We start from the raw sequence: 18,494 nt of genomic DNA on the forward strand, positions 1-18,494 counted from the left end.
TATAACCACGCCGGTAGTTGTGGCACAGAGCCTTTGAGAAGTTCCACTTCCTTGGGTGCTTTATCCAGAGGCACCACCACCCAACTTTTCCTCCTCCATTCTCCAGTCCAGAAGACAGCTTATTCTCTAGGTTGATGGCCCTCGTGCATCTTTGTTGGACCACATGGTTATCTTTAAGCTAGAACTTCAAATTATTTATTGTTACTTTTGTATCTTCTGTTCTCAAGCAGCACTAAAACAAGTCTTTGATAATCTAATCTGCTAAAATTTGGAAACTTTTCTAAATCCTCATTTCCTCTAATATATTTAATTTTCACTCATTTAGTGATATAAAATAATAAATGTCTAAATAGTTATTTAGAGTAACTATTAGTAGTTACTCTAAACAAGGCATTTATAACCATTACAATTGTTATAATTATTCTTCAGGGAGTTCCCTTGTGGTGCATTGAGTTAAGGATCCCACATTGTCATTGCTGCTGTGGCATGGGTTTGAGCCCTTGCCAGGGAACTTCCATGTGCTGTGGGGCAGGGTCAAAGAAACAAAACGCAAAAAACCATTATTCTTCAGGACAAGTCAGGTCATTTTTTTTTTCTTACTGCAGGTCTTATTAATTGCTCAGGTCTTATTAATTGCTAATAACATTTATAATCATTAATACAATTATTTTTAACACTCTCTTTAAAGTATAACGCTAGAATTGAAAGCACTCTTTTGAAAAGTCTGATGCCTTGTATTGAAACTTGTTCTAGAAATGTAGAAGAATTACAGCTAAAACTTACCAAGGCCAATGAAAATGCAAGTTTTCTGCAGAAAAGTATTGGAGAAGTAACTCTCAAAGCTGAACAAAGCCAACAGGAAGCAGCTAAAAAGCATGAGGAAGAAAAGAAAGAATTGCTGAAAAAATTGTCAGATCTGGTAAGGAGAGGCTCCGTGGGACCACTTGCTGGAAGGGGAGGCAAAGGGCAGGACGGCTGTGGTTGAATGACTTACTCCTCACTCGGGGTTTGTGCAGGAAAAGAAGATGGAAATGAGCCACAACGAATGTCAGGATCTGAAAGCCAGGTATGAGGAAGCCAGTTCTGAGGCCAAGGCCAAGCACGAAGAAGTCCTGCAGAACCTCCAGAAGACGCTGTTGGACACGGAGGAGCGGCTGAAGGCCGCGCAGGAGGAGAATAGTGACTTGCTGCAGGAGATGGAGGAGCTGGAGAAACAGGCCGGCAAAGCCAGAGTAGGTGGGGGGGGGGGAACTGCGCTGTCGTATTACAGCTTGCTCATGTTCCCTGTCAGGGCTGTAGGGCTGCTTAGAAAGCAGCAGCACGTGGGACAGCTTTTGCTGCCAGCCTTTACAAACATTGACCTGCCGAATGTGTGGCGGGACAGTGAATTACCTTTCCTGTGACTTCAAGTGTTTGTACAAGCCGCTGTTCCTCCTCAGGGATGGCGATAACTATAGGTCTTTCCCCTGAATGTACTGTGTAGCCACCCCTCCCATGGCGCTTGTTCCCCGGCTGTCATGTGGAGTCTTCTGCTGCTTGAGCTCTGTCTGCCTGTTTGTAGCAGACCATTTGTTGTGAGAAACCTTGTTCCTCTAATCTTGGCCATCTTGCTGCCACCTTGCACCAGGGGTAGGAGGGACATATTGTAAGAAGCAAGTGGGCAGGGAGTGGAGCCTGTTTGGAGGAACAGAGTTTTTATAGGAAAAATTAGAAGGGTTTTTATATGTCCCTAGGAAGATGCTATGAGCTTATTAACAAGGAAGCTGGATTTAAGGGCCATGGGAAAACACCCCATGTTAAGTAGAGCAGAACATGATACATTGAATTTCATTTTATGTTGTCAGGATCTTATCAGTGTCCCAGTATGTTTTTTGACTCTGGTAAAGTAATGAAATTCAGCCCTCTTTCTACTATTTAAATTGCCCAAAGAAAAGCAAATGATATATTGGTTGATATATTAAAAATATATCAACAAACACAATACAGTTTAGTAGAAATAAAATGTAAGAGAGCGTATGTAGGACTTGAAACATTTAAACCTTATTAATTAAGTGGAGCATGACATAATATATGTCACATGTAAGATGCCTAAATTTTCTGTCTTCTACTTACTGACCGTAAAGACTTTATCTTTTCCCTGTGAGGTAGCTCCAGTTTTATGAACCATTTAACACTGAATATAATTTCCAGAGTTTTTAATCTTTGTGGATCCCTTTACCTGGAGAGACTCCAGTTTTTTACTGTTTCCCTTAAAATGTTGCAGCCTGACCAAACCATAGCATTCTGGTAGTTTGTGTAAAGTCTTATTAATTTTGTTTATTGGTTTTTTTAAAATAAGGATCATTTGGTTAAAATGCCAGGATCGTTCCCCCTCCAAAGTTGTCTGGATATCTGATTTCTGGGGATTTCAACATTTGTCAGCGACAGGGGCTCACAGATTCTTTTGAGAATCTGATGAAACCTTAAGCTGTTTTCCCAGGAAAGTTGATATGTGCACTCAGCAGGCTTTGCATGAAAGTTGAGGAGGTTCATGGAGCCCACCACACTTCCACGTTCCCTAGTCTAAGAGCCAGTGAGTTATAGCTGTGCTGTCTAGTATAGCAGCCATTAGCCACTCATGGCCATTTTTGTTCTAAATTCATCTTCTCAGTGGCACTCACCACCCTCCAAGTGCACACCAGCCATATGTGTGGCTAGTGGCTATCACACTAGACAGTGCAAATCACATCCATTTACATCATTGCAGAAAGTTCTGGACAGGTGGTCAGATTATTTTATAAAGCAATACATTTTTTAAAGCCCATTCATTTTGATTCCCAAACCTAGCAGATTTGTCTGTAATTTTAATGTTATATATTGAGGCTAAATCAGTATCAGGCCAGGTCCTTTAGTAAGTAAAACTCTGCAGTTAGTTTTGAAAAGAAGCCATCATCCTCCTCCCCATTTTTGGTTAAAATACACTCTCTTTTTGTAGTGCTTTGGATTGTAAAATTCTTTTATGGGAGTTCCCATTGTGGCTCAGTGGAAACGAACCCGACTAGTATCCATGAGGATGTGGGTTTGATCCCAGGCCTCACTCAGTGAGTTAAGGATCTGGTGTTGCTGTGAGCTGTGTTAGAGGTCACAGACTCAGCTTGGATCCAGTGTGGCTGTGGCTGTGGCTGTGGCTGTGTCTGTGGTGTGGTCAGCAGCTGCAACTTTGATTTGACCCTAGCCTGGGAACTTCCATATGCTGCAGGTGCAGACCCTAAAAAACAAACAAAAAACCCCCAAAAAAACTTCTATTAATCCTTTCTACAGTAGAGATAATTGGAAAGGCAAGAAAGAATCTCATGCCTTGATGTCAAAGTACTGTTTGTATCCTCTGGGTAGCTATCAGAAATATTTCAAAAAAACCAATAGATCAGCATTTTGCCAAGCTGAACTTGCTTTGCATTCCGCTGTTAGGCAGGTAGTTTCTATTTACTGTAAAACATTTTTTAAGCTTTTTTGATTTAGGTTACATTAAGTTATTTGGGCTCACTTTCGTCTGCTTGATTTCATCATTTTTCCGTTCTTTCCACCTTTTTGTTTCTGTAGTCGCTAACTTACTTATTAACATCAGCCAAAAAAGAAATTGAACTAATATCAGAAGAGCTGAGGGGTCTGAAATCAGAGAAGCAGCTTCTTGCACAGGAGGGAAATGCTTTAAAGTTAGAAAAAGGTTCACTTTTGTCAAAGCTTGTAGAGGTGGAGGCCAAAATAACTTTACTTCAGGAAGACCAACAGAAGCTATGGTCAGTGAACGAAACTCTTAATTTAGAAAGGGAGAAAGCTGTGGAAGAAAAGCAAGATGTTGAAAAGCTTTATCAGCAGGAACAACTTGAGAAAGCAGCTTTGGCTGTGGAGAGAGAGAAACTGCTGAAAGAAATCAATATTGCACAGGAAGAACTCTTGAAGATAAATGTGGAAAATGACTCTTTGCAAGCTTCCAAAGCAAGCTTGCAGGCACTCACGGAGGAGCTCCAGATGAGCAGAGATATGTTGATTGCCGAGTCCAAGAAGAATCGGGAAGAAAAAGACCACCTGGGGGATCACATCAAGAAGCTTGTGACCGAAAACCTTGCATTGGCTAAAGATAAAGATGAAATTATTCAGAAGCTTAAGAGCTCTTACGAGGAGCTAGTCAAAGATCAGAAAACCCTGGTGCAGGAGATTGAAGATCTCACCACTGAGAAAAAGTCGGTTTTAGAGAAGCAGTCCAGTCTCGAAAACGTGTGCATAGCTTTAAAGGTCGAGAGAGACCATCTTCTTCAAAACAGCAAAGACCTGCAGTTGGAAAAGGACATGCTGCTTCAGGGGCAGGAGAAGCTGAACACCAGCCTGGAGGGTGCCCTCCAGGTCAAACATCTGCTCAGCGCGGAAGCCAGCGGGCTCCGAGCACAGCTGGATGAGGCCAGCAGAGCTCTGAGGAAGGCCGAGTTGGAGACTCTGCAACTCCAGGCCACAAACACGAACCTCAGCAAGCTGCTGGAGGAGATCAAGACGAGTCGGGAGATCACCGACTCCGAGTGCATCCAGCTTCTGCACGAGAAAGAAACCCTGGCCTCGTCTGAGAGAAGGCTCTTGGCCGAAAAAGAAGAACTTCTCAGTGAAAACAGACTCATCACTGAGAAATTCAACAAGTGCTCGGAAGAGGCAGCCCACATCGAGATGAGCCTGAATGAGAAGATCTCATACCTAACTTCTGAGAAGGAGCTGGTTTGCCAGAAAATCACCAAGCTCAAAAAGCAGCACGATAGTCTCTTGAAAGAAAAATCTGTCCTGGAGATGCAGAATGGAGATCTGCTTGCAGAAAGAGAGAATTCCATCAAAGCCATAGGAGACCTTAAAAAGAAGTACGACCAAGAGTCCACAAACAGAAGAATCATTGTGCACGAGAAGATGAAACTGCTCGGCAATCTCGATGCTCTGAAGAAAGAGCTTCAGGAGAGGAAAAAGGAAAACCAGGAACTCGCAGCCACCAAGTGTGATCTCTCTTTGATGCTGAAAGAGGCTCAAAATGCCAAAAAGACTCTAGAAAAAGAACACACCAACACTCTGCAAGCAAAGGAGAGCTTGCATACTGAACTGAAGGCATGCTCTTCGGAAAAGAATATCTTGCTGAGGGACAGGTTGAACCTGCAGGAGGAGTGTCAGAAGTTAAATGAGAAGATGCAGACTATGCAGCAGTCCCTCCTCCTGGAGAAAGAAGCCAGAACCCAAGACAAAGATTCCTCCCTGTACGAGAACAACAAGCTCCACGGGAGGCTGGCACTCCTGGAGCAGGAGATGGAGGAGCTGAGAGCATGCTCTAAGGAGCTCCAGTCCGAAAATGTGGTCCTCATCCAAGACAAGACCAAATCAGAGCAAAAGGTGGTGGAGATCCTTAAGGAAAAGGAACTCCTGAGCGCAGAGGCGGCTCGACTTGCCGCCAAGATAGAGACTCTGAAGAGCGACTTTGCCGCCTTGTCCAAGTCCAAGTCGGAGTTGCAGGAGCTGCACAGCTACCTCACCAAGATGCTGGACGACCTGAGGCTGAGCCACGAGGTGACCCTAGCCGAGCACGCCAAGGCTGTGCAGGATAACAAGAACCTCCTGGCCGAGAAGAGGGAGATGATGCTGAAAAAGGAGGAGCTCCTGAAGGAAAAGGAGAAGCTGGCCGAGAGCTACTTCATCCTTCAGAAAGAGATCAGCCAGTTGGCCAAAACCAACAGCCATATCTCAGCCAACCTCCTAGAGTCGCAAAACGAAAACCGTATTTTGAGGAAAGACAAGAGCAAGCTCACTCTTAAAATTAGGGAGCTCGAGACCCTGCACTCCTTTACGGTAAAGGGGGAGGTTCAAGTATTGAGCACCTGAACTAACACTGTGCACTAACCCTGTAGTGGCCCAGGGACCCATCTTCGTTTCCACAGGAGACCCACCCCATCTAATCCTGAGCTGACATTTCTCAAGCCATTTGTCACCACCTGAAAGGGCAACCCTTTACTGAATGTCTCATTGCAGTCGTCTCTATTAGAAAAAATTGCAAACTGAATGAAAAGGGTAGATTTGTTTTTAATCGAGGGAGACTTTTTCAGGAAAAAGGCAGCCATGGTTCTTAAAGGCTTAAGAACAGTAGTAAAATGGGCACATGTTAAAACAGTATCTTCTATGTAGCTTTTAACTGTTTCATGGTGTCTATTCATTTGGAGCTGGAAGAGGCCAGGGAAATCTCCATAGCTAGTAGCAGGGAAGGGCTAAAGGCAGAGTTCCCATAAGCTTTATTAGACCATGTGAAACTGTAAGCAGGTGCTTTTGAACAAAGATTTTAATGCGCCTTTTGATTTTTTTCAATATCTTAACAGCTAAGGATTTGTTTCCCCTATGCATGTTATCTTTTTTTTTTCTTTCACGAAACGCTTATATCTATCACCTGCAGCTTCTCGTAGAGCTTGTCATTCAGCACTTCTCGCCAAACACTTGAGCCTTGCACTGTAATTGCCCAAATAATTTTTTATTTTTATTTGAGAAGTTCCCAACCTAAATTCCAAGTGATTGCTAAAAGCCCTGAATTTGAAATAGCAAGAGTAGTATTTTAAACTACAACGGTAAATATGATGAAGGGAAAATTTGGCTAGCTAAGGATGTTACTCTTCATTATCACCAAACATTTCACTCAAATTCCACTGAGAAAGATGAACACCCCTGACAGTGGAACTTGGAACTTAGAAGATGTAGGCTGAGAGAGGTCTGAAAATATGCACATTGCATATTGCAATTGGCTTGTTGAAAAATGGCACACAAAGAGTCCATCCCTTTGTTCTGCTTCAGAGTAAAGACCTCTGATGTTTTTGTCTGTCTTGGCATTGGATTGGTGACCAGCTCACTTCACTGTCTCCATGTCATTCCCTCCCCCACACAGACCCTGTGCTTGGTCTGAGCAGCAGGGCCTGGGCATTAGTTCCCCCTTGGGTGGGTGAGGGTGCCCTAATTTCTCACGGTGCTTTCTCATATTCAGGCTGCTCAAACAGCAGAAGATGCCATGCAGATCATGGAACAGATGACCAAAGAGAAGACTGAAACCCTGGCCTCCTTGGAGGATTCCAAGCAAACAAATGAAAAACTGCAGAATGAAGTAATCAGATTTAAATGGCTTTTTGTACAAAGGACAGCTTATCGACTTCATGGAATGTTTGATCACTAACTCAGGATTGTTTATTTTTTGAAGCATGGCCTCCCACAGGTTTGATCTATGTTAGCGGAGTCGCGTGTACACCAGAACCATGATTATATTAAATAAAGTGTATCACTTCATTACTTACTTAGTAGGATCAACCTTTAAAAAAGAAGGGGCAGACCCTGATGGCGTGGCTTTCTGTGATCATTGTTCAGCGACAGAACTAATGAGAGGAGGTACCGATAACATTCTCCAGCTTTTTTTTTTTAATCTTAAATTACATATATATATATATATATTTTTTTTTTTTTTTTTCCCTTAACCATCTCTCAGCCTTGAGCCACCGAATTCTGTCCCTCAGGCCTGAATTTGACATAGGCCTTCTCTTGGCTTAATTGAGTACGGGTTCCCTCTTGTCTCATTTGAATTGGTCACTTCTGGGTCTCGGACAAATTTGTGGTGTCAGGATAATTTTGATTTTGTCCAAAAGTAGCCTTTCCCGTTCTGCGCCCTTCTTTGATTCCACCTCTCACCCCCACCCTCCCAACCCGTACCAACCCTTTCTTTCTTTGGAAAGCTGTTACGTAAATCCTAAGCAGATTGCTTCGCCAAAATAGCCATGTGAAGTTCCATAGAACTTTAGATGCTTTTTAAAGTGATAGGTAAGATGTTAAAGAATTTAAAAGCAAGAGAAGATCTGGAGAGCCACACTGAATAGCTGCTGTAAAGGTCAGGCCTTCTCCTATGGAAGGTCAAGGTTGAAATCCATAAAGACATGCACATTTTGAGATAATCAAAGGGTAAATAAAACTTGACACAGGAAGCAGTTACATGTATGGGACAGTACAGTCCTAGGAAAAGACTTAAGCTGAAAATACAAAAGCAGTAAAAGTTACAGATGATCAAAATTAGAAGCTAAAGTAAATGAGAAGATTTGAGGGAATGTCTCTAACATCTGAAGATAGACTGAGGGAGACCGTGTGCTCCCATACCACACCCCGCCAGAATACAGACTGGGCGAATCAGTTTTTGGACCCACTGTGATATTTCAGGGGTTTTAGGGGTTTTTTTCCCCCCTTGAATCTTGAATGTTAGAAAGCATTAAAAGAAGATGGTGGTGTTAAAACTAGCAAGACACTCTCTAGGACTCTGGTGGCACGTGACATGGCAGAAGTACCTCTGGCCATCTGAGATAATTAGATGAGTCCTAGAAAGCCAGCCTGGCACCAGGAGCACAGCCCGTGTGATGCACTGCCCCTAACGAGGCTCCCCATCCCTGGGGGGTGTGCACTTAGAGCTCCAGCCATCTGCCAGAGCCTGTGGAAGGTCACATCCCTACTCATTCCAGTAATGTGTCTGGCTCTCTCACCAGGGCCTGGGCACTAAGCTGGCTGTGTCCTCCTCGGACAGGTGATGGGGCAGAAATGTGAGCGAGTGCTTCTCAGTCTCACCACATGGCTTTTTGAAGCTCAGATGAATAACTCAATCTTTTCCCATCTACCTATACCCCAGTAATTTTTGTAATGATGATTCTGTAAATTTGTTACTGACATTGAAAAATAGCATATCCTAAATTACTAACCTGTGGGAAGGAAAGGGGTTTGTTTTCACGACCAAGAATTATTCCTTGCTGATGTCATGTCTTTGCCATTTGCTTCTCATTTTAAAAAAGACGGATCATACAACAAATAGCAAGTTCAGTGATAAATGTTGAAAATTGTACTCAAGATGAAAATTTTTGCTTTAATTTATGTAGCAACTTAGTTTGTTATTTTGGCCAAGTGTACAGGAGATATCTGACTGAATGTAAGGGGGAGTTGCAGTTTATAAATAGAGTTGATCATTTGTAGTCTTTTCAGTCTAGGAGGTCTTTTTTAAAGTGACTAATTTCACCTATCTGTCTAATGCACATTTTCATGAATGATTTGTCTATCCACTCATGTGATTGGAAAATGAAATAATTTCATCAAGTTTTTTCTCTTGGTCTTTAAGTTGGATACACTTAAAGAAAACAACTTGAAAAATGTAGAAGAGCTGAACAAATCAAAAGAACTGCTGACTGTAGAAAATCAAAAAATGGAAGAATTCAGGAAAGAAATGTAAGTTTACCTCCTCTGAAACTGTGGAACTTATTTAAAATTGCAAAAGTGAAAACAATGTCACTTCTTTTTACAGTACCTGACAAGTATATAAAGTAGTAGTTCCCCCCCGCCCCCAGTGCTCTTGGAGACCTGAGAAGTCATCCTTATAACCATGGTTAAGTTGGAACTATAGCAAAGTTACAGGATCAAAGTGAAATGTGTGCTGGCTGATGAGTTAGGACATTTGATATTCAAATGTGACTTATAAAACCTTACGAAAGTACAAGTGGAATCGGAGTTTTTAAAAGCATTTATGCTTACATGGTATTAATCTCAACCTTAGGAACAGTCTCAGACCCTCTATTAATAAATCCTTCAGAACTCTAGAGGGAAGGAATCCCCACTGTGGGGCAGTGGGTTAAGAATCCAACTGCTGTGGCTCAGGTTGCTGCGGAGGCTCAGGTTCGATTCCTGGCCCAGCACAGTGGGTTAAAGGATCCAGCGTTGCTGTAGCTGCCACGTAGGTCACAGCTGTGGCTCAAGTCATAGCTGCAGCTCAGATTCAATCCCTGGCCCTAGAACTTCCATATGCCCTGGGTGCAGCAATGAAAAAAAAAGAACCACCACCACCACCAACAAAAAACTATAAGGGAAAAAAATAAGCTTGCACTTTGGAGATTATCAACAATCTTGATTTTAAGAATAATCAAATCGTCTGCATGGAAATTAAATGAGCCCAGGAGTCCCACTGTGGCTTAGCAGTTATGAACTCTTCTGGTATCCATGAGGATTTGGGTTCAATCCCTATTTTCGATCAGTGGGTTAAGGATCCGGTGTTGCCGTGAGCTGTGGTGTAGACTGCAGATTGGGCTGTGGCCTAGGCTGGCAGCTGTAGCTCTGATTCAACACCTAGCCTGAGAACTTCCATATGTTGCAGGTGCAGCCCTAAAAAAAAAAAAAGAAAAGAAAGAAAAAAAAAATGAGCAGAGTTCTGGAAGACTCTTTCCAACCAAGATTTACTCATTAGTTTGCTACCTAGATTTCAGGTAGACAGGCTGCCTAGGTTTTCTTTGTCAACACCACTGTTTTCAAGTTTGGTTCTTATCATTATTGCAAGTGGTTATTTATCTGACATTATGAATGGTAGTTACACAGTAGGTTTCATTTTGCTTACCTATTCTGAAAACTGCACTGTATCAACTGTGTGAACCTAAAGATGGAAAGCCAGTTAGTCTGGAGAACATTTGAGTGTGTCCTTTGCGCTAGGTACAGGTAAACTAGGAAGGATACAAAGATGAATTTCACGTGGACTCTGCCCTTCAAGGGTTTGTATTATTTGTCTCCAGTTTTGCACAAATTAACGAGATTCAGATACAAACAAAGGCGTCTGTTGCAAATTGCCATTCCCAAGTCACCACCCTCTGTACTGTTCGTTGATCAATCTTGGATTCAATTAGTATATGATGTCTCATACTTCTGAGAGTCCCTAAAAGTCCTCCTGGAAATAATCTCATCTGAGAGGATGGACAACTCACGAGGTTGACAACCCATCCTTCCCTCAGCCTAAGTTTTAGTGCTGCTTCTCTGGATGGTGTTTACACAGCTCCCAGCAATTCCATTTACACAGATGTATACATTTATAGTTGTGACGATGGTCCTCAGAAGCTTGAATCTCCCGTCTGCTGGAGCCAAATGGCACAAGTAGAAACAGTCCCTGTGATGGGAAAAACAAGTTGAAATTGGCTCAGAGAGGATGAGTTAGCTAGAGGATGAGTTAGTTCAGGGTCTCCCCACCCCTCACCTCCCACCATGACACAGTAACTCTGCTAACCTGGAGTGTTGGGAGCACCACATCGACCTCCATTCACTTGTGTCACATAGACAGCTGGTGGGGGGCGGGGGACTCTGGCGGGAGTGGGTGGGTTTCTGAGCAGCAGGAGAATGTTCCTCCACTCACCTCCCTCTGCCGTAAGCCCACCTCTGGGGGTGGGCAGGGCCAGAAAGGACCTAGCTGAGAGAGCTCTGGGGGGTCAGAAAGTTCTTCTCCCCCGCAGCACCACCCAGGAGTCTCCCATAATGGCCATTGCACTGGTCCAGTATTTCAGTGTCAGCGTCCCCAGTTTTTCTGTCACGTCACCCATCCCCTAGTCAGCATGTGGTGGTTTCACTTCTGTCAAGAGAGAAACTCCTTTTGTGCCCCCTTCTTCCAGCAACCCCATGGAATAATGAAAGCTTGGCCTGAAGCCTGTGGTGGAAGGCAGGGGAACACAAGCCTGGCAGCCATGCTGCCATCCCCCTCCACCAGGCCTGCCTCCTTCCCAGTGGTGGGGGCGAGGGTGGGGCAGGAACCAGACCACAGGATCCTGTCTTGTGCCAGTGACTTGGCACATGATGGCCGGGAGGGAGTCTTAGCAGGACAGAGGGGCAGCAGGAGACATCACAGTGATGTCCAAGAGAAGCTGGTGGAGGGAGGTGTGAGGAGAGGTTGAAAGAGCCACCTGCTCCCAGTGACTCATTGCTCCCTGCCCTAGACCTGGCCACATTTCAGGGACCATCAGATATAAATGTACTACATACTGAGAATAATGCCTCTCAAAACAAAACAAAACAAAAAAAACCCAAAACAAAACGAAACAAAACAAAAACAAACAGTCATTTCACTGTTTCTCAGCCTTATCCCCCAGCGCTCGAAGCTAGAGAATGAGCAGTGGTTTGTTTTTCTCTGGTTTAGACATATCTGGAATCTTCACATCCTCTAGAGCTTTTTAGGTGTTTCCCTTGACCTGCCAGGACTATGGTTCCTGATGGAAAAGAGACAGCTGTGTAGACACAGGAGTTCTAACAGGTACCACCTCCTGTAGGATCTTGTCCTTGGCACTGGAAGCCCAGCTCATGTAACTAAATGTTACCTTTCCTCTATGCTAAAACTAACCTGGTTTTAGGAAAACACTTGATGTTGGTTAGACAACTCGTATTTTTATTTGGACAGAGGGAATAAAATGGTTTCTCTCTGGTGTGTAATTCTGAATCTCAGGAGAAACCATATAAACTATTTAATGTTTGCCTTTAATAACTCACCTGGCACAGTAATAAATCTAGAATATATTTAGCATGGTTATTAATAGATTTATGATAGATTCCTAAGTAGAATGTTTGCAGTCAATATTAGCAATGTTTATTTTGGCTCTCAGTTTTAAAACTGTGACAATCTTCTGTTGCAACGTAGAAAGAAAAGTAGCTTTAAAAAATGTGAGAAATATATTTGTAGGTATTTTCAGAATTATTTCTTAGAGTGTGTCCAGAAGTTGAGCTGTTAGAGCTTCCTGCCTCTATGAAATATCCACTCTGGTCTAAAGAAACAGTGAAAGGTGTTTCTATATTTGAATCACAGCTGAGGTTGATCTGCCAGTTTTAACTCTAGTTTTCATGGTTCTGCAGCTTACGTGATTTGGGACAAATCTTTCACTTCCCTGAGTTTCAGTTTTGTCATCTTTAAAATATAAATGGTAACATTAACTTCTTTGGACTTTGAAGATGAAATGAGAAAATGTACATATAAGACTTTTGTAGAATGGAAAACATTGAACAAATATCACTTTATTTTTAAACCTTAAAGCATCTTGATATATGCTTGACCCCTGGTTTAATTTTCCTTACTGAGGGCTCTTAATAGAAACCAAGGATTTTAACAAACTTTAAAGGATGAAAATCTTTGAGAAAGAAAGAACAGGATCACAAACTTTCACTGACAGGCCACACAAATGTGGAGACCAGATAGCCCGTAACAAAGGCAGTGACTATTTGGGAACAAACGGTTTGGCTTATGATTATTTCATCATAAGTAATGTCTTCTGATGTGTCAATAGCCAATGGACTTTGGCCAGAAGATCACCTTTAGCTGTAGTGAGAGAGTGTGTGTGTGTTGATCCATAATTAAAATTAAGCCTCCCAGGTTTTTTGTTGATGTTGTTGTTATTGTTATTTCCCCAATACAGTTTTTTTTCTACTGTACAGCATGGTGACCCAGTTACACATACATGTACACATTCTGTTTTCTCACATTATCATGCTCCATCATAAGTGACTAGACATAGTTCCCAGTGCTACACAGCAGGATCTCATTGCCAATCCACTCCAAATGCAATAATTTGCATCTGTTAACCCCAAGCTCCCATACACCCCACTCCTTCCCCCTCCCCCTTGGCAACCACAGGTCTATTCTGCAAGTCCATGATTTTCTTTTCTGTGGAAAGGTTCATTTGTGCCTTATATTAGATTCCAGATATAAGTGATATCATATGATGTCTTTCTCTTTCTGACTTATTTCACTCAGTATGAGAGTCTCTAGTTCCATCCATGTTGCTGTAAATGGCATTATTTTGTTCTTTTTTATGGCTGAGTAGTATTCCATTGTGTACGTATACCACATCTTCCTGATCCAATCATCTGTCGATGGACATTTGGGTTGTTTCCATGTCTTGGCTATTGTGAATAGAGCTTCAGTGAACATGTTGGGTGCATGTGCCTTTTTTAAGGAATGTTTTGTCTGGATATATGCCCAAGAGTGAGATTGCTGGGTCATATGGTAGTTCTATGTATAGATTTCTAAGGTACCTCCATACTGTTGTCCAAAGTGGTTGTACCAGCTTACATTCCCACCAACAGTGCAAGAGGGTTCCCTTTTCTCCACACCCCCTCCAACGTTTGTTATTTGTGGACTTATTAATGATGGCCATTCTGACTGGTGTGAGGTGGTATCTCATGGCAGTTTTGATTTGCATTTCTCTAAGAATCAGGGATGTTGAGCATTTTTTTCATGTGCTTGTTGGCCATCTGTACATCTTCCTTGGAAAAATGTCTATTCAGGTCTTTTGCCCATTTTTCATTTGGGTTGTTGGCTTTTTTGCTGTTGAGTTGTATAAGTTGCTTGTATATTCTAGAGATTAAGCCCTGGTCAGTTGCAGCGTTTGAAACGATTTTCTCCCATTCTGTAAGTTGTCTTTCTGTTTTGTTTTTGGTTTCCTTTGCTGTGCAGAAGCTTGTCAGTTTGATCAGGTCCCATTGGTTTATTTTTGCTCTTATTTCTGTTGCTTTGGGAGACTGACCCGAGAAAATATTCGTAAGGTTGATGTCAGAGAATGTTTTGCCTGTGTTTGCTTCCAGGAGTTTGATGGTGTCTTGTCTTATGTTTAAGTCTTTAAGCCATTTTGAGTTTATTTTGCTGCATGGTGTGAGGGTGTGTTCTAGTTTCATTGATTTGCATGCATCTGTCCAGGTTTCCCAGCAATGCTTGCTGAAAAGACTGTCTTTTTCCCGTTTTCTGTTCTTGCCTCCCTTGTCAAAGATTAATTGACCATAGGTGTCTGGGTTTATTTCTGGGTTCTCTATTCTGTTCCATTGGTCTGTCTGTCTGTTGTGGTACCAGTATCACACTGTCTTGATGACTGTGGCTTTGTAATCTTGCCTGAAGTCTGGGAGAGTGATGCCTCCTGCTTGGTTTTTGTTCCTCAGAATTGCTTTGGCAATTCTGGGTCTTTTGTGGTTCCATATAAATTTTCGGATTGTTTGTTCTAGTTCTGTGAGAAATGTCATGGGTAATTTGATGGGGATTGCATTGAATCTGTAGATTGCTTTGGGTAGTATGGCCATTTTTACAATATTAATTTTTCCAACCCAGGAGCATGGCATATCTTTCCACTTCTTTAATTTCTTTGATTAATGTTTTATAGTTCTCAGCATTTAGGTCCTTTACCTCCTTGGTCAGGTGTATTCCCAGGTATTTGATTTTGGGGGGTGCAATTTTAAAAGGTATTGTATTTTTGTATTCCTTTTCTCCTATTTCATTGTTAGTATACAGAAATGTGACTGATTTCTGAATGTTAATCTCATAGCCTGCTACTTTGCTGAATGTGTTGATCAGTTCAGGTAGTTTTTGGGTTGAGTCCTTAGGGTTTTCTGTATATAGTATCATGTCATCTGCATACAGTGACAGTTTTACCTCTTCCCTTCCTTTTTGGATGCCTTTTATTTCTTTGGTTTGTCTGATTGCTGTGGCTAGGACTTCCAGTACTATGTTGAATAACAGTGATGAGAGTGGACATCCTTGTCTTGTTCCAGATTTTAGTGGGAAGACTTTCAGCTTTTCTCCATTGAGTATTACATTTGCCGTGGGTTTGTCATAAATGGCTTTGATTATGTTAAGGTATGTTTCCTCTACACTTTCGTAAGAGTTTTGATCATGAATGGATGTTGGACTTTGTCAAATGCTTTCTCTGCATCTATTGAGATGATCATGTGGTTTTTGACTTTTCTTTTGTTAATGTGGTGTATGACATTGATTGATTTGCATATGTTGAACCATCTTTGTGCACCAGGGATGAATCCCACCTGGTCATGGTGTATGATCTTTTTTGTATGTTGTTGGATTTGGATGGCTAAAATTTTGTTGGGAATTTTTGCGTGTACATTCATCAAAGATATGGGCTGATAGTTTTCTTATTTGGTTGTATCTTTGTCTGGTTTTGGAATTAGGGTGATGGTGGCATCATAGAATGTCTTTGGGAGTGTTCCTTCTTCAACCTTTTGAAAAAGTTTAAGGAGGCTGGGTATAAGTTTCTCTTTGTATGCTTGGTAGAATTCACCTGTGAAGCCATCTGGTCCTGGACTTTTATTTGTAGGGAGTGTGTTTATGACATATTCAATTTCATTTCTAGTGATTGGTCTGTTCAGTTGACCTGTTTCTTCTTGATTCAGTTTTGGTAGGCTGTAAGTCTCTAGAAAGTTGTCCATTTCTTCTAGGTTGTCAAATTTGTTGGCATACAATTGTTCATAATATTCTCTCATGGTTTTTTTTTGTATCTCTAGTATCAGTTGTGACTTCTCCTTTTTCATTTCTTATTTTGTTTATTTGGGTTTTTTCTCTCCTCTTGGTGAGTCTAGCCAGAGGTTTGTCCGTTTTGTTTACCTTTTTAAAGAACCAGCTCTTGGTTTTGTTTATTTCTTCTATTATTTTTTAAATCTCTGTTTTATTGATTTTCTCTTTGATCTTTATGATTTCCTTCCTTCTGCTGACTTTAGGTTTTTCTTGTGCTTCTTTTTCTTTTTCTAATTCATTTAGGTGGTGGGTTAAGTTGTCGATTTGAAATTTTTCTTCTTTTTTGAGGAAGGCCTGTATAGCTGTGAATTTCCCTCTGAGCACTGCTTTTGCAGCATCCCATAGATTTTGAGTGGTTGTGTCTTCCTTATTATTTGTCTCGAGGTATTTTTTAATTTCCTTCTTGATTTCTTCATTGACCCATTGGTTTTTTAGTAGCATGTTTAGTCTCCATGTAGTATGTTTTTTTCTCGTTTCCTGTGGTTGATTTCTAGTTTCATGACATTGTGGTCAGAGAAGATACTTGAAGTAATTTCTCTTGAGGTTAGCTTTGTACCCCAGTATGTGATCAATTCTTGAGAATGTTCCATGTGCACTTGAGAAGAATGTATATTCTGATTTTTTTTGGATATAATCTACTGAAAATGTCGATTAAGTCTAACTTTTCTATTGTGTGCTTTAGGATATCTGTTGCCTTACTGATTTTCTGTTTAGAGGATCTGTCCATTGATGTGAGTGGGGTATTACCTCCCAGGTTTTGAATGATTAATTGCCTGAGGCTAAAATTCCTTCTTAGGTTTTTTTTTTTTTTTTGGCTTTTTTTTTAGGGCCACACCTGCAGCATATGGAAGTTCCCAGGGAAGGGGGCGAGTTGGAGCTGCAGCTTCCAGCCTACGCCACAGCCACAGCAATGTGGGGTCTGAGCCACATCTGTAACCTACACCACAGCCCACGGCAACACTGAATACTTAACCTACTGAGTGAAGCCAGGTATCAAACCTACATCCTTATGGATACTAGTCGGGTTCATTACTGCTGAGCCATGATGGGAACCCCCCTCTCAGTTTTTCTTCACTTGCTAAATAAATATCTCTGTAAAGTGCCAAACTTAATGTGCCAAGAGCATTTTTTGTGTGGACATAGTCCCCTGTGTCTTCATGAGGTCAGCCCTGTAGGTATGATATAGGTGTGTGGAGAATTAAAAATCAGGAAAACTGAAGATGCCAAGCACTGCCACCCTTTAGACAATTGAAGTTAAAAATAGATGTGTTCATGCATCAGCAGATGGATTCCTACCCAGATGACTTGATTCAGAATTCAGCCACGTATGACAGCTCACTAAATGGAGTATAGCCAGCACAGACTTCAAATTCATAATTGCATCAAGACCTTCTATGGTATTAAACTAAAATTCAATGATAAGATAAACTGTTTTGAATATACATAGGTAAAGGGTAATAATTTGAGACATATTTTCAATTAAGCTTAACAATGGAAAGATGTTTAATAAATACATTTAACCCTGCTCACATTTTATATGCTGATATTCATGATATAGGTTAGCAAGCTGTATTTTTTATTTGTTGCTTTTAATTACAAGTCAGCATTATGGGAAGAATACAATTAAAACAAGACACTTGTTATGTAATTAGAAAACTGCATTTCTTTTGGGCATCTTACCTCTGGTTGTCCTGAAAACATACCTAGATTCACGCCAGCACTTGACAGATACTGGCAAACAGAACCATTAGATTTACATTTCTGCAAGGAAAAAACAAACAAACAGATTACGGATTTGTACAGTTAGAACAGTGCTGTGGCAGCAAAGTAAATCACTTTATCAACATAATAGGTTTTAGTATAATTTCCTAATAGAAATAAGGGGACTACTGACCACTTCATCTGTCATTTATTTTATAGTAACACTACGTGTTGTATGGGAGTGTTTAGAAGTGGGGTAAGGGTGGGTGTGAGAGGGTGGACATAGGGCAGATTAGGTTTGAAAAAAAAAGTACTAATCATGGGCAGCATTCCTCCTCCTGAGAGGTTCAAGCCACCTGGCCCCCTGTGCGTGAGGATAATACTGCATCCTGTTATTATAGATCCTGTCAGGCACGTGACCCAGATATATTTTCCTCAGTGCTGTGAAGCTTGTCGTCTCCCACAGTTTCCTTGCCTGTCTTGTTTCTATGGTAACCGTGCACTCACTGTCCTTGCAGCGAAACCCTCAAGCAGGCAGCAGCTCAGAAGTCCCAGCAGCTTTCAGCATTGCAAGAGGAGAACGTGAAACTTGCCGAGGAGCTGGGGAGAAGCAGGGACGAAGTCACAAGTCACCAGAAGGTCAGTGGGCCGTGGGTGG

The 18,494-nt window shown here is 41.7% G+C and overlaps 1 protein-coding gene across 4 annotated transcripts in view; it reads left to right on the forward strand.

The window, feature by feature from the left end:
- CLIP1 (CAP-Gly domain containing linker protein 1) overlaps nucleotides 1-18,494 on the forward strand; it is a 146,844-nt gene that overhangs the window by 96,458 nt on the left and 31,892 nt on the right. For 3 of the 4 annotated variants that reach the window (XM_047762143.1, XM_047762144.1, XM_047762145.1), the window contains 5 exons: nucleotides 754-919; nucleotides 1,017-1,232; nucleotides 7,022-7,138; nucleotides 9,173-9,279; nucleotides 18,355-18,475. In XM_047762143.1, the coding sequence (XP_047618099.1) occupies nucleotides 754-919; nucleotides 1,017-1,232; nucleotides 7,022-7,138; nucleotides 9,173-9,279; nucleotides 18,355-18,475 (727 nt within the window). Of the gene's footprint in view, nucleotides 1-753; nucleotides 920-1,016; nucleotides 1,233-3,579; nucleotides 5,848-7,021; nucleotides 7,139-9,172; nucleotides 9,280-18,354; nucleotides 18,476-18,494 lie in introns of all 4 variants that reach the window. The other variant, XM_047762146.1, reaches the window with a different exon arrangement.

The sequence above is a fragment of the Phacochoerus africanus genome, chromosome 15 (genome assembly GCF_016906955.1).
Source record: "Phacochoerus africanus isolate WHEZ1 chromosome 15, ROS_Pafr_v1, whole genome shotgun sequence".
NCBI lineage: Eukaryota > Metazoa > Chordata > Mammalia > Artiodactyla > Suidae > Phacochoerus > Phacochoerus africanus.